The following is a 15,019-nucleotide window of genomic DNA, read 5'->3' as shown; positions in this document are numbered from 1 at the left end:
AGGACCACTTTACGAGGCATGCTGGGAGGGATTCGGGCATTACAGTAGAGCTGCCTGGGGATCTGGCCGGGAATCTGGCCAGGGTCTGGGAGTAAGGCAAACATAGGAGTCAGAACTCACTCTCGGGTTCCCCGACTTGGGGGCTCACTGTGTCCATTCCATGGGCTCTTATTAAGCACCTACGGTGGGCCAGGCCCCAGGGCTCCAAAGAGGAATAAGGCACCACTTGTCCCTTTAGCTTCTGAGGGTCCCCTGGACAGAGAGGGGAGGCAGATACATGTGTAAAAGGGGGTGAGCTGTAAGGCTTCGGTGTATGGGGGCGGGGGTTCAGCTTCAACTTGCCTGGAGTGAGTGCTCTCTACCAATGCTTCATGACTCCAGCAGTGCTATCTTTTTTTTTTTTTTTTTTTTTGGCATTTCTTCCCCAGATGGGCCACTGGGGACCAACAGGGCAAGCCACACTCCAGGCTGGGTGTGCTCCCATAACAGTGTTCCAGACCAGCGGAAGGCTTCCAGGTGATGGGTGGCCAGTGGGAGACAGAAGGGACCGAGGGCAGCCAGGCTAACCAGCTTCCCCAAGCCTTGGGATTTATTTCCTAGAGGTGGGCTCTGCTCTCCTAATGAGACTGCCACCTGCTGTCAGGCCCAGGCCAGGACTCAGAGGCCCGGGATACGCCGCAGGGCTAGGACCGCAGAAGAGTGCACAGCCTGGCCAGCCCCAGGGAGTCAGCTCCTGGGGCCAGGGGTGTGAGGGGTCCTGCTCGCCCTCTGCCACCTTCCTGATGAAGCCACAGGGGTCAACAGTTTCTGGGCACCCCGCTGGGTGGCTGCTGGGACGCAGAGGTGGGTGAGCAGGCTGTATGCTCTCCCGGGCCTTGGCAACCTCTCACGGGAGGTGCCATCACTGACTATAACCGGCTGTATACGTGTTCACCTGTACTTTCATTATCTGTCCCCATGCAGACAGCAGGGACCTTAGCACTTGTCCCCCTCCTTGCGCCCAGCGCCTAGACCAGTATCTAACCTATACTGGGTGCTTATGGAATATTTGAGAAATGAATGGGCTGGGGGCAAGGTGCTAATTCCACTATCCTCATTCATTTGTAAAGAGCACGAGCCTTAGTGAAATCCAGGGTGAGGTGCACTATGCTCTGGAAGAGCATCTCAGCCATCCCCACGGGATCCAAAGAGCCCTTCGGAACCCCAGCTGACTTGTGAGCAGGGTGACCCACCCTCCCGGTTTGCCAAGGGGTCTCCGGGTGTCAGCACATAAGGGCCGGCATCCTGAGAAGCCCCTCAGTCCTGGGCAGACCTGGACAGTGGGTGGCCTTATCTCTGAGTCAGTGCTGTGATGCTGAGGTCCAGAAGTTGTCGAAGGATCAGCCCTCTAGTCAAACCCTAGTCCCACCAGCTCCTGGCCATGGGGGTCTTTACCTCTCTGGGCGGGACGACCACCATGGGACTGTTCAAAGGATGGGACAAAATACTGCATGGAAAGCCCTAGTCCCCGTGCCAGACACTCTGTGGGGGGCACGGGAGGGTGCTGGGGAGTTCAGACACAGATTGTGAGGTGTGGTGGTGGGACTGGGTATTGTCGGTAACTGGGGGCCTTAGGGAAAGAAGGCTGTGACCCAGATCCCAGCAGGAAGTGATGCAAGGTGATGTAAGACATGGTTTTCTATCCAGCTTTTCTTGTGCTTCTTTGGATTCCTGGCCGTCTCGATTCATTGATTAAATATTTACCCGGTCTGGCCCTGGGCTGGGCAATCGTGATCCCAGCATAAAGGAGACAGGAACCCTGGCCCTCAGGGAATGCCAGGATTCTCTGATGCTCTGATGGAGGTGGAGGGCTGTGGGGGTGAGGAGGAGGAGGGGGAGGACCACTTCCAGAGCATCTCCCCCTGTTGCAGCCCCGCCCCCAGCTCTTTCAGCTTCCTATGGGCCCTTGGCCAGCCTCTGGTGCTAGCCTGTCTAGGCTCTGGAACAAGTCCTGGCAGCCAGGGTCCCCTCAGCGCACACAGGTTCTAGGGAGGAAGACGGGCTAACAGAAGGCTGGGCTGTGGAGCGCTGTGACATAGAACCACACTGGTCAGGGGCTCAGGGCGCCCCGCTTCAGCGCTGCAACCCAGCTCCCCAGCTGGTAGCTGGGCCCTGGCTCGGACCCAGCCCGGTCTTACCTCTTCCTGCCTGGGTGACTTTGGGCCAGATCACAGGCTCTCTGAGCCTCATTCCCCCCTCCCCCTGTGTGAAACGGGCATGTGGCAGTATTGTCCTCACTGGGTGGTTGTGCACGGAGTCTGGTCCTCAAGGTGCTCAAGAGTCATCCACACCATCTGCCCCCTCTCCCACCTGGGGCAGGCTCCTGCCTCACCCATCTGCGTGCCTGGGAGAGACGCTCTCTATGTAATGTGTGCTCACACAATGTTGATCAGGGTGACAAAGCTGATGAGGCCTGGTATTAGGTCCTTTTTGGCGCCTAGACAGCCCCCAACACAGCTCGGGAGCGCCTGTCTGTGGCATGCTGCCTGCAAGCCCACCCTGCCTGATGGATTTGGTTATTGGGATGCAGAGCGGGGCCACCGCGGAATCTCCACAGGGAGGAAGAAAGGCTGGCGGGACCTCAGAGAGGAGGCAGGAGATGGCAGGCAGCACTGCCAGGCTCAGCGGAGAGGCGGGGGCACAGGGGCATGGGAGAGCAATTAGTCACCTCCCCGAGGTCCCCCCCAAAGCTGCTGGAAGCCAAGTTTAACTGCATTCCTAACCGGCTCCCACAGCTCTGTGCTGAGGTGATGGATGAAGGGTCACTGAGGGGTCTGGAGAGGACACACAGGGTCCTGGCTGTTGCCTGCCAGGCTGCTCCAGCCCTCACTTTTACTCCTCTGGGGACTGAGCCTCTCCAAGGTGCAGGGGCCTGGAGGGAAGCCTCAGGGAACCCACCCCTGCTCACTAAGCAGCCTGACTTCCGGCTGCGGGCATCCAGGGCTGACATCGGCAGCACAGCACCGGCTCTCTCGGTGTCTCAGACGTCCCCTCATAGGGCACCCGGAAGAAACTCACGTGACAAGGGTAGCGTGGAAAGGAACTTGCTCGGTCCGTGCAGTTTGGCTTTTTAACTCTGGTATCAGAGACTCACCTGTGAGATAAAGTGCGAACACCACCCACATTTTAAAACATTCAGAAGATTCCAAGATGTGCCAGACCAAGCAAGGGACCACAGCTGGGAGTCGGGGGAGTGGGCAGTGGGCCAGATTCAGACTCAGCTGTTATATCCCCTTTTCCACAATGCAGGAAAGGAAGAAGGTGGGAACAGAGCCGTTAAAAACACTTAAGAAAATTCTGCTTCCAGCCAAGATGGAGTAACAGGGACTGGATCTACCCTTCTGAATGAAACAACAACAAAAATGTACAAAATACATGAAAATGGTTTTCAAGACATTGGACATCAGGCACTGAAGAACATTGATCCTTGAGAGACAGAAACAAACCAGGTGACCCCTACAAGTGACTCACTTACCTGCCTGGGGAGAGTTTCCAGGTTGTGGGGCAGGAAAGGGGAACCCAGGCAGAGACCAGTGGGTTCCTTGATTGAAAAGACAGGATTGAGAGTCCGGGTAGACCAGTGCGGCTGGAGACAATGAGGCAGAGCATGGAGGGGAGAGAGCTTTACAGAGAGAGAATCCTGGGGATCTGCAGAAGGACCCCTCAGATATTCAGCAGAGGACTGATGAGTTCATGTGTGTCAGGGAAACAATGGAGGCAGGAATCACCCAAAAGGATGACAGAGAATAGTGCCTCGCATCCACACGGGCCGGAAATAGTCCCTGTTTCCCCCAGCCACTTTGAAAATCTTGCAGTCCACAAGCACTGGGTAGATTACTCAGAACTGCCTGGCTCACCAGCGGGAAAGAATGGCCCTTCGACTAAAGATGGCTTCAGTCCAACCTAACAAACCTTAAAAGCAAGACCCCAAAGGATCAAACTGTTTCCAAGTAACATAACTGCATCCCAGAATAAAGCTCAAGAATATTTATAGGAATACAAGGATACCTAGCATCCCACAAGGTAAAATTCACAATGTTTGGCATCTAATCAAAAATTATCAGGCATGCCAAGCAGCAGGAAAATATGACCCATAATGAGGAGAAAGCAATCAAAACCAGCCAGAACTGAGGCAGATTTAGAAGCAACAGAGCAGCACGGAGGAATGGTTGTTGTAACTATTCCACATTCTCAAAAAGCTAAAGGAAACACTGAATATGTTAAGACAATTGAAAATATAAAGAAAGACACAAATTAAGCTTCTAGACATAAAAACTACCATATCTGAGATCAAAAATACACTGCACGGGATTCATAGAGATTGGATGTTCAAGAAAAATACTGGTGAACTTGAAGACACATCAATAATAATTACCCTAAATGAAACACGAACAGAAAAGGAGACTCAAAAAAAAAAATGAATAAACACCAGGGAGCTGGGAAGACACCTGCAGGCAGACGAATGTATGTGTAAATGGAGTCTCCAAAGGAGAAGAGAAGAGGGAACAGAGAAGATATGTAAAGAAATAATGAAAAGCTCACACAACTCAATAGCAAAACACTCAAACAATCCAGGTAAAAAGGGGGCAGAGGATCTGAATCTGGGTTTTTCCAAAGAAGACATTCAAATGACCAAACAGGTGCATGAAAAGGTGCTCGACATGACTAATCATCAGGGAGATGCAAAATAAAACCACAATGAGATGTCACCTCACACCTGTCAGAATAGCTAGCTTCAAGAAGAAAGAAGATAAGAAAGAACAAGTGTTGGCAAGGATGTGGAGGGGAGGTAACCCTCGTGCACTGTTGGTGGGAATGTAAATTGGCACAACCATTGTGGAAAACAGTATGGAGGTTCAAAAATTAAATTAAAAATTAAAAAATATAGAACTGCCATTTGATCCAGCAATTCCACTTCTGGATATATAGCTGAAGAAAATGGAATCACTATCTGAAGAGATATCTGCACTCTTATGCTCACTGCAGCATTATTTATAACAGCCAGGACACTGAAATAACCTAGTGTGCATCAATGGATGAATGGATAAAGATGGGATACACACACATACACACACACACACACCACACCCAGAATACTATTTAGCCATAAGAAAGAATGAAATCTTGCCATTTGTACCACCATGGATGGACCTTGAGGGCTTTACACTAAGTGAAACAAGTCAGAAAGAAAAACAAATATTGTATGATCTCACTTACATGTGGAATCTAAAAAAACCAAATTCATACAAATAGAGACCACATTGGTAGTTGCCAGAGGCAGGGGGTGGAGGAATTGGGTGAAGATAATCAAAAGGCACAAAATTCCAGTTATAAGATAAATAAGTTCTGGGGATATAATGCACAGCAGTGACTATAGTTAAAAATACTGTACTATATATTTGAAAGTTGCTAAGAGAACGGATCTTAAAAGTTCTCACTACAAGAAAAAAAGAATTGTAACTATGTGAGGTAAGGATATGGTAATCATTTTGTGATAGACACATGTATCAAATCACCCTGTTGTAGAACTTAAACTTACACAATGTTACATGTCAACCATATCTCAATAAAACTGGGGTGGGGGGAGAAAGAATGGCAACAGACTCTCCAAAGGTGATGAGAAGTACAAACCCACAGATGTGAAAGCTCCCAAACTTTAAGCACAAGAAACATGAAAAAAAAAAAAAAAAAAAAAAAAAAACCACTACACTAAGCCACATTATAAGCAAAGTGCCCAAAATCAATAAAGAGAAAACTGTTAAAGAAGCCAAAGGAAAAAAGACATATTACGTTTAGAGGACCAAAATCCAATGGCAACAGATTTCTCAGTGGAAACACTGCAAGCAGGAAGATGGAAGAACAATACCTTCACTGAAAACCAAACTGTCGACCTAGAATTCTATACCCAGTAAAAATTAACTTTCAAAAATGAGAGTAAAAAAAAAACAAAAAACTCCCCCACCCCAGACATATAAAAGTTGGAAGAAATCATTGCCAGCACTTCTGCACACTAAAAATGTTAACATCCTTTAGGCAGAATGAAAATGATACCACATTTGTGGTCTACACAAAGGAATAAAGAACCCTGGAAATAATAACCATATGGGAAAATATATAAGACTTTTCTTCTTGCTATTTAAATCACTTTAAAAGATCACTGATTTTTAACAAAAATAATAATGTAGTGTGAGGTTTATAACAAGCAGAAATGAAATGCGTAACAATAATAGCACAACAGCTGAGAGGGGAGAATAGAAATATATTTTTATAAGGTTCTCACACTGTATGTGAAGTGGCATAATATCACTTGTGGCCAGGCTGTGATAACTTAATGATATATGCTACAAATCCTAAAGCAACCACCAAAATAACAAAACAGAGCTAGTAAACCAACAAAAGAGATCATACGGAATAACAAAAATTTCTTAATCCAAAGTAAGGCAGAAAACCAGGGAAAATGGAACAAAGAACAGGTGGGACCAATAGGTGACTGTGAGATAGTAGATTTAAACCCAACCACATTAAAAAACCACACTAAATATGAATGGCTTAAAGACTCTAATCAGAAGGCAGAGACTATGAGATTGCATTTAAAAAAACAAGCCGACGTGGCATAGAGATCTGGGTTTGAATCCCAGGTGTGTATGCCCTGAGCCTCAGTTTCCTCATCTGTAAAACTGATCTTAAAATTGCCTATTCCATGGACCTGTCATAAAGGATTTAATGAGATTCTGTGTACTGCACAACACAGGGCCTCCCTGGCACTCCCCTGAGCATTTGATAAGTGGCAGTTATGATGGGAAGATACAGGGACATCTTGAGGGGACAGAATGGGATGGGAAGTGAACAGAGGTGGGTCTCCATCATGTCAGAATAGAAGGAACTGGGGTTCAGATCCTAAAAGCAGGGTGAGCAGGGTTGAGCACATAGCAACTGCTCCATAAACACTCAAATATTTGATTGGAGACTTGCAATTCACCTCCAGATGCCCCGGTTCTCTCAGCTCTGTGACATATAATTATTGCCAGTCAAATGGAATGTCTTGACTCCCAAAATGCTGTCTCGAAATCTGGTCTACAAAAAGTACCATGGATTTTTACTCTTCCTTAACTGCTCATTACACCCCTGCAAAAAATGTAGCTTTATATTCTCTTCCGAAGCAGGTCTAATTAGAATGATAAAATGTTTAAATCTTTTAAATGAGAATTTGAAGTACAACAAGACAGGCCCTTCGGTTAAAAACATTTGAGATAATAGACAATTTGTATTTTAATGATAATTCTTACATTAAGAAAAAAGAGCCGTCGCTGGCTGGGGAAAACATTCTCTAAGTAGCAGACTGCCAGACTCCCTAGAATTCTACTTTTTCTGGGGGGTGCTGTGTTTCTCTGGGGAGAGAAAATTTCTGCTGGTGTCTTGCAGATCTTTTGGAATAATCCCACAAGCCCATGAATGTAGCGACGGCCATTTCAAGAGCTAACAGAATCGCCTCTTCAGCACTACCAGATTCTTTTGTGGATTTTTCCCTCTCCACGAAAAATGATTAAAATGCAAAGTAACTGCGAACCCCCCAAGGCCCAGGGGGAGGAAAGGGCAGGGGGAGAGGGACTGGCAGCAGATGTATCTCAGCTATGATTAGACCACACAGGCTGTCTTCCAGAAAGACCTGCCCACTATCAACATAATGTTCCAGGAGTGACTATGTCGTCCCACCAGCAAGGTCAAAGTTCTAAAAGCTCAGCTGAGGGGAGAAGTGTGTGCGTGTATGTTTGGCGGGGGGAGAGGGAGGTCCCCACTCCTCAAACACAGGAAGTCCCCTCAAATCTCCCCAGCTGGTACTGATCCCCCTCCCCATGCCTCCTCACTCCCCCGCTCCATAACTCAAGAACTTGCTGTCTTACCAGGTAGTACTGATTAGGCTGAACTATATGAAACTGTCAGGTCAAAAATGGCCAAGTATCAGCAACTTGAGACAGTTCAGCCTAATAACATCATGGCCTACCTCCTTAGTAGTAGTTTACTTCTCTCTTGGGCTTGGCAGTTCACAAGGTTTTGTCAAGCTCTACACACATCCTACCAGTCTAAAGCAATTGCACGGGCATCCCCAGGATCAAACCCCCCAACACACCTGTCCGATTTGGCCCCCGCAGCGGCCAGTCCCCAAAGATAGCCATTCCTTCCGTCCCTCCTGGACGTGCATGCTGCTCCCCACACTGAGAGGTAGGATCTGATCCTTTCCACTGAAATTGGGGCTGGCCTTCGGACTTTCTTGGCCAAATGAACACCGAGTTACTGACATTCTGGGACTTCCGAGGCTCGTTTATAGGAAGCCTCACAGCTTCTACCCAGGACTGCCCATTCAGGGGGAAGGCAGTGCCACACAAGAAGACCACCGTCCTGGGAGGAAACCCCAGCTGCTTGAAGAAACATCTGCAAGACCACACGCCAAGTGGTGAGAATGGTCAAGTTGAGTAGAGTCCCCAGATGTGTGTGCAAGGCTGGAAGTCTCAACTCCAGGCCCAGCTGCCACTGAGCAGAAACAAACTGCTGAGCCAAGTCCTTCCCAGATCCTGGTTCCACAAAACCGTGAGCAAAATGAACAATTGCTTTAAGCCACTCAGTAACTGAACGAATAAGCAATAAGTAACTGGAACAGTTTACATCATGGTTGGTTGGCTTCTTAACATTTTTTAATGAGTGGTCAACAGTTAAAAATCCAGACTGCTTGTAAAAATCTGAATTTTCTGTTTTCTTGAAAACTGGGAAGAACCCGCTGTGTGTCTACAGGGCATGAGCAAGGAGCCATTCCTTCCAGGCCAGCCCTCTGCTCTGTGGGTCACCCCACCCCACTCTGCTCCACTGAACAAGGTCACCTTCTTGGCCCCAGTCTCCAACCCCTTCCCCACCTGTCCCCGGTCCATCCAAATGCCCTGACTTGCAACCCCCACGCCCAACAGGAGACACTATTTCAAGCCCTATTCCATTCAACACTTCTGCTGCCATTCCGTCTGCCTGGAATGTCCTCCCTCCTTCTTTGTCTACATAGCAGCTAAGCATCCTTCAGACAGCTCAATTCAAACTTCTAGAAGCCTTCCCTGACCTCTGGGTTAGGTGCCTTGTCTGGGCTCCTGGGACACCTGCATTTACCTACCCAATATCACATATCACATGGCAGGCCTGTGGCCTTCTCCTCCCCAGAGCTCTGGGTCTGGCCCACAGGAAACATCTGCTGCAGGACTAGATGAACAGTTCCACAGGAAAGGCGATTTTGTGCCCATTTCACAGATGGTGAAACTAAAGTGTAGAGAAATGATCTGTCCACTGCCTCTCTAAGACCAGTGGCCACTAACACCAGGATCAAGATCCTGATTCTTTATGGGTCTTCAGATGATATTACAGGTTAAACTGTGTCTCCCCTCAAAATATGCTTTTGAAGCCCTATCTCCTGATACTTGTGAGCATGACCTCCTTTCAAACTAGATTCTCTGCAGGTATAATCAAGTTAAAATGAGGTCATTAGAGTGGGCCCTAATCCAATATACCGGTGTCTTTATAAGAAGAGGAGAACAGACACAGGGACACACAGGGCGGGTGCCAGGTTTGCTGAGGCAGAGATCGGAGAGATGCACCCACAGGCAAGGGGCACCACGGACTGCAGGCAACACCGTGAGGCTAAGAGAGAGGGGTGGAATAGATTCTCCCCTGGGGACTTCAGAGACACCTGCCCTGCCAACACCTGGAGTTTGGATTTCTAGCCTCCAGAACTGGGAGAGATTACATTTCTGTTGTAAGCCACTCTGCTTGTGCTAATTTGTTAGGGTAGCCCCAGGAAACTAATACAGTCCTCTTTAAGAACATGTTTAAAAATGGACATAAACATGGGGCACCTGGGTGGCTCAGTTGGTTAAGCATCTGCCTTCAGCTCAGGTGATGATCTCGGGGTCCTGGGACGGAGCCCCGCCATCGGGCTCCCTGCTCAGCGGGGAGTCTGCTTCTCCCTCTCCCTCTGCCCCTCCCCCTGCTCATGCTTGCGCGCGCGCACTCTCTCTCTCTCTCAAATAAACCAACAAAATCTTTTTAAAAACGGACATAATCACAACACTCTGTATTCAGGGACTGAGGATTCCCTGGAGCTGCTCCATGGCGGAGCCCTAGGTTTCCCACACACTCCCGCACTGGATCTGCTCTGCGAGGTGGTGAGCCCACGTGCAGGATGGCCCTGCGGTCGGGGCTCCAGGCCTGGCTCTGCTTGTTGGCTGAGCCACCCTGGCTCTCTCTTTCTTCCCTGTCTGCATGAGGGGATTAGCAGAGCCACCTACCCGACTACAGGTCTCCCACCTGTGGCAGGTGTGGGCAGGAGGAAGGGAGAACCTCAATTCTGGAGCAAGTCCCCAGGTTATATCATTCTGGGTCTCGCTCTTTTAAGTTGCTGAACCCATACTCGGGTGACTTCTGGGGACCACATGACCTTTTGCGACCTGAAAGGGACCAGAGAGCCAAGGATCTGTTCCATCCAGAGGAGGGGGAGGGAGACAGCCCTAAGTGCGGTTCTAGCTTCGAACCTCCACCCCCGCCCCGACCACACACTGGAATCCACTGGGGGATGACAGAAAATAATGAAAATGTCCGCTTCCAGCTGAGACTCTAAGGGGAGCACTGGGGGTGGGGTGGAGGCAGCAGGTCTTAAAAGCTCCCAGGGGATCCTACTGGCAGCAACATCGGGAACTCTTGGGTTTAGACTAGGCGCTGTAGGGACAGCACAGGACAAACACAAGACTGAGCCCTTGTGCCATATGTGTGCTTGTTGAACTCAGCCTTACAGCCTCAAGCACGTGACTAGCGCTCCTACACCCTCTTGTTCATTTCTTTTTTTTTTTTTTTAAAGATTTTATTTATTTCACAGAGAGAGAGAGTGAGAGAGGGAACACAAGCAGGGGGAGTGGGAGAGGGAGAAACAAGCTTCCCGCTGAGCAGGGAGCCCGATGCAGGGCTTGATCCCAGGACCCTGGTATCATGACCTGAACCGAAGGCAGCCGCTTAACCGACTGAGCCACCCAGGCGCCCCCCTCTTGTTCATTTCTGCCCACGCAGTAGGTCCCTTAAATGTTCACCCCTCGTCTCATCACGGAGGTCTCAGGGTCTCTGCACTTCCCCTGGAGCAAGCACGCTAGGAGCCATCCACGCACGCCGAAGTCCTCTTCAAAGCTAGTCTCTGAGGTTCCAGAACGCCACTCACACTGCCTTCTCCTGGTCAAGAAATTCACTGATGCCAACCCAGATTTAAGGGGAGGGGAATCAGATCCCCCCCCGCCCCCATGAGGGGGAGGGAGAGAACAGGGTCATCTTTGGAGTAAGGGCCACCCCACCAATGACACAGGGATTCGGGGCTCAGTCCTCAACATCTGTGCTGTCCTCCTGGTCCCCAGCTCCCTGGGCGTCTGGACGGCCCTGCCCTTCCAGCCACTGCTGGTCATAGAAAAACAGGTGCTCCTGTTTACTGTTCAACCCACCAGGGTGTCTGGGGACCCAGGAACTGTGCAGAGAGGGGCTGGGGTGTGTCCAGGGTGGAGGAAAGGTCGGCTGAGCACCTCCGGGGCTCAGGGGGTGAGGTGGGGTCCACGAGCTGAGTCTTCACACCTTCAGTGTCCACAGCCTCTTCCAAACCCCACCACACAACCCCAGGTACCCGCACCAGCGAGGGCAGATCTGCATCCGGGGAGTTGCGGGTCCACTCTTTCCATCCATAAAAGGTGTCTTCGTAATGCTTAGCGTTTGAGAGGCAAATCTTTCTGAGATGGCTTATATCCTCTGAGTCTTTTAAAGCCAGAAACAGGACTCACAGTTCACAACACTGAGGAGGGGGAGGAGTTTTTGGAGCCACAGGGAGCTGGTTTCAGTCAGTCAATTAATCAAGCAGGTGTGCCCTTCTGGCTTCACTCATGCCTCTAACTATGCTCCACTGGGCTGGGATCTTCCCAAAGCACTGCTTCAATCACAAACCTTTCCCTGCTCAATGGCCTGCAATGGCTCCCACTGCCCGCTGATGCATGTGAACTTCCCCACTCCACAGTCAGCCCCTCTGTGATCTGGCCCCAGCCCCCCTCTCCCAGCTGTCCTGAGCCCCTACCTTCCCCCTTGCTGAAGGACTCTATGAATATATTCCGGGCCTCCCTCCTCCTGCCTCTCCACCTAGAATCCACCAGTAGTTCTACTCTATCAGAACTCACAAATCCTGACGATGACAGGTGTTCGGGGGGAGGGGCATCCGACACAGCAAAGGCACTGTTTTCCTGTTCTTGATTTTCACGATTCACATCCATCCTGTCTCATCCCCATCCAATCATCTAACAGAAACCTGCTGAAGGCCTACTATGTGCAGAGTGTCTTGGTCCACCCGGCTCTGATCCCCTGATCCATTCCCCTGCTGGGGATGGCCAGGCCCGTCACTTCTCCAGTCTTCTGTAAGTACCCAGAAAGAAAATCTACATCCAATTCCACTTTATCGCCAGCACCCCAGTCCCACCCCATGCCTGGCACGGAGCTTGGCACAAGGCGGGTACCCAACTTTTGCCAAACAAGTAGATGGAGGCATTAACATTTCCCTGTCAAACTGTCCACTGCTGATGTGTGGGGACAGAAGCTTGGTGACACGCACCAAGCAGGCAAATTATTTAATCTTGTTGAAGTTTCGTAACCTGATCGGTAAAAGGGGGAATAACAGTGCCCATGTCATAGACTTGTAAGGATTTACTATAATAAAGTGTGCAAGCGACTGGCGCACGGCATGTGCTCCACAAACCTCAGCGTCTCTCCCCACGTGATGGCTCATCATGTTTCTGTTCCTTGCCACTGACTCCGGCCTGCGCATGTAATCTATACCCAAATATCTGTTGGCAGGAACACACTGAGCACACAAAACTTGAGAGTAAACAAAAAAGAGAGAGAGAAAAAAAAGAACCCAACCTCTGTGCAGGCTCTGCCTACAGATGGAAAAGCCCTATGTTTATTTTGTCAGGTTACCATAACAACTTCTGATGCTCCAGTCTGCCCCAGGGTTAGCAGTGATCAATTTATCTCGTAACCATGGACACAAGCTGTTTGGTGGGATCCAGAGGAGGGCAGGCAAAGACAGGCGTGTGCGAGCTCCTCTCTCCCCTAGAGATAAATCTGAAGCCACTCTAGTTACCCTGTAGCTAAAGTCACCACTGTCTAAAATGATGCCTGCATGACAATATTTATAAACGTGGGTTTAGGAACAGGAGACAGAAAATTAGGCAAAAAAAGACCAGTGGTGCTGACTGGAGCAATGCACATTTTGGAAAACGAAACAAGAGGCTGCCTAGAGCTGGAATCTAAAACCATCCTGGGGATTCTGCATCCTTCCATGACTGTTCAGAGACTCGCCGTCCATACAGCCTGGATTTTGCTGTTACTTTTTCAAGAGGCTTCCACCGGGGTGAAATTTGGGGGCGGGAAAGGAAAGTGTTCTCTTGAAATCTGTTCCCTGGAAAATTAAACAGCAGCAAGTGGGGCCCCTGCTACACATGCAGGGGACAGAGGGACCCCGGTGGCCTTCCTACCTCTGGGACCCCAACATAACTAACTCATAGAAGGTGCAAGGTCCGAATGTGATACACTGAGATTTACTCGCCCAGACCAAATGTGGCCTTTCCTGGAGTCAGACTGTCCCCGGCACTGGGTCCGCAAAGGGGGTGTCTGCCCGCCTTTGTTCTAGTTCATGAGAGCTGGCACAGAAACATAAAGATCACCCAACGCTCAGAACTCAAGGGGATTCTCCTTCAGCAAGGATCAGGTGATGAGAGGTCATCTGTGTTTTTCCTGCCATTGGCAACCTGTTTTGTGTCAAGGGAAGAGTTATGGTCGCGTTGGGCACTGATGGCTACACACTCAGCACAAAGCAAAAAAAAAAAAAAAAAAAAGGATAAAAGGATCGCTGCGCTCTGGCGCTTGGCTGGTCACAGAGCCGGTCTCACCTCCTTCCTCAGGCTGCCGGGGCTGTGGTCTCCACTTAAGGTGGGGGGGGGGGCGCCGGACGTCTCCCGCGCCTCGTGAAGATAGGGAATGGACAACAGCGAGGGTGCCCACCCACCCGGGTTTGCAGGGATCTGGGCTGCACGGCCCTGGGGGAGTCCTGGGTCCTGGAGCGGGGACTGCAGGGAGCGGATGGGCAGGGAGGGGTCGACTCGCATCGCCCAGGCCCCTCGCAGTCTGGGAACAGATCGACCCGGGGCGCTCAGGGCGCACGGCCCGCCCCACCCCCGGGAGCCGCGCTCGCCGCCTCGGACGAGAGAAACCAGGTTGGGGATGCCCGGCTCTGGACAAAGGACCGGGACATAGATCCCCGGCGGGCGCCACCGCCCGGTTCGAAGCCTCCCGGCGCAGGGGAAGCCCGTGGCCCCGAACCTCCCCAAACTTCGCAGCCCAGGGCGCGCGGGGAAGGCGCCCCGTTACCTGCGCGGCCATAAAGGACAGATCCATGGTGTCGCCGCTGCCGCCCGCGCTCGAGTCCTCGCTGCTGCTCCTGGTGCTGCGGCGGCGGGTCCAGCCGCCTGCACAGCTGGCCGGGAGCGGGTGGAGCAGCGAGCAGGGACCCCGGACCCCGCGGCGCCGCCGAGCTCAGCGGCCCCGGCTTGGCGACCTCGGCTGGTTCTGCGCCTCCGCTCCAGACCCAGACCCGGCCGAGGCGGGGGGCGGGGCGGGGCGGGGCGGGGCTCGGGGGCCCGGGAGCACCTCCACGTGACCGCCCCCAGCCCCACCCCAAGGGCGGGGCCCGGCCGAACCCCTGCGCGCTCCAGATCCTCTCCTGCGTGGGGGCCAAGTGGGGAAACTGAGGCCGGAGGCCGCCCAGCTCGTGGGAGCAGGAACCGGCCTGGACCTCAAGTACAACGCTGTTGGCGCCCCGTGAGGGGTAGCGTGCCTTACCTGGGGCTTGAGGATCAGGGTCAGGGTGACCCAGCTT

General features: G+C 51.2%; 1 protein-coding gene across 1 annotated transcript in view; it reads right to left on the bottom strand.

The window, feature by feature from the left end:
• The window catches only part of CUNH14orf132 (chromosome unknown C14orf132 homolog), a 53,016-nt gene extending 38,264 nt beyond the window's left edge, over positions 1 to 14,752 (bottom strand). Inside the window, exon 1 of the mRNA XM_032405874.1 lies at positions 14,512 to 14,752. Coding sequence (XP_032261765.1) covers positions 14,512 to 14,538 — 27 coding nt within the window. The 5' untranslated portion in view covers positions 14,539 to 14,752. The remainder of the gene's footprint in view (positions 1 to 14,511) is intronic.
• Positions 14,753 to 15,019: the final 267 nt, after the last annotated feature.

This window comes from Phoca vitulina, unplaced genomic scaffold (assembly GCF_004348235.1).
Source record: "Phoca vitulina isolate PV1807 unplaced genomic scaffold, GSC_HSeal_1.0 scaffold7, whole genome shotgun sequence".
In the NCBI taxonomy this organism is placed as follows: Eukaryota; Metazoa; Chordata; class Mammalia; order Carnivora; family Phocidae; genus Phoca; species Phoca vitulina.
This window is presented reverse-complemented; position numbering and strand designations above follow the sequence as displayed.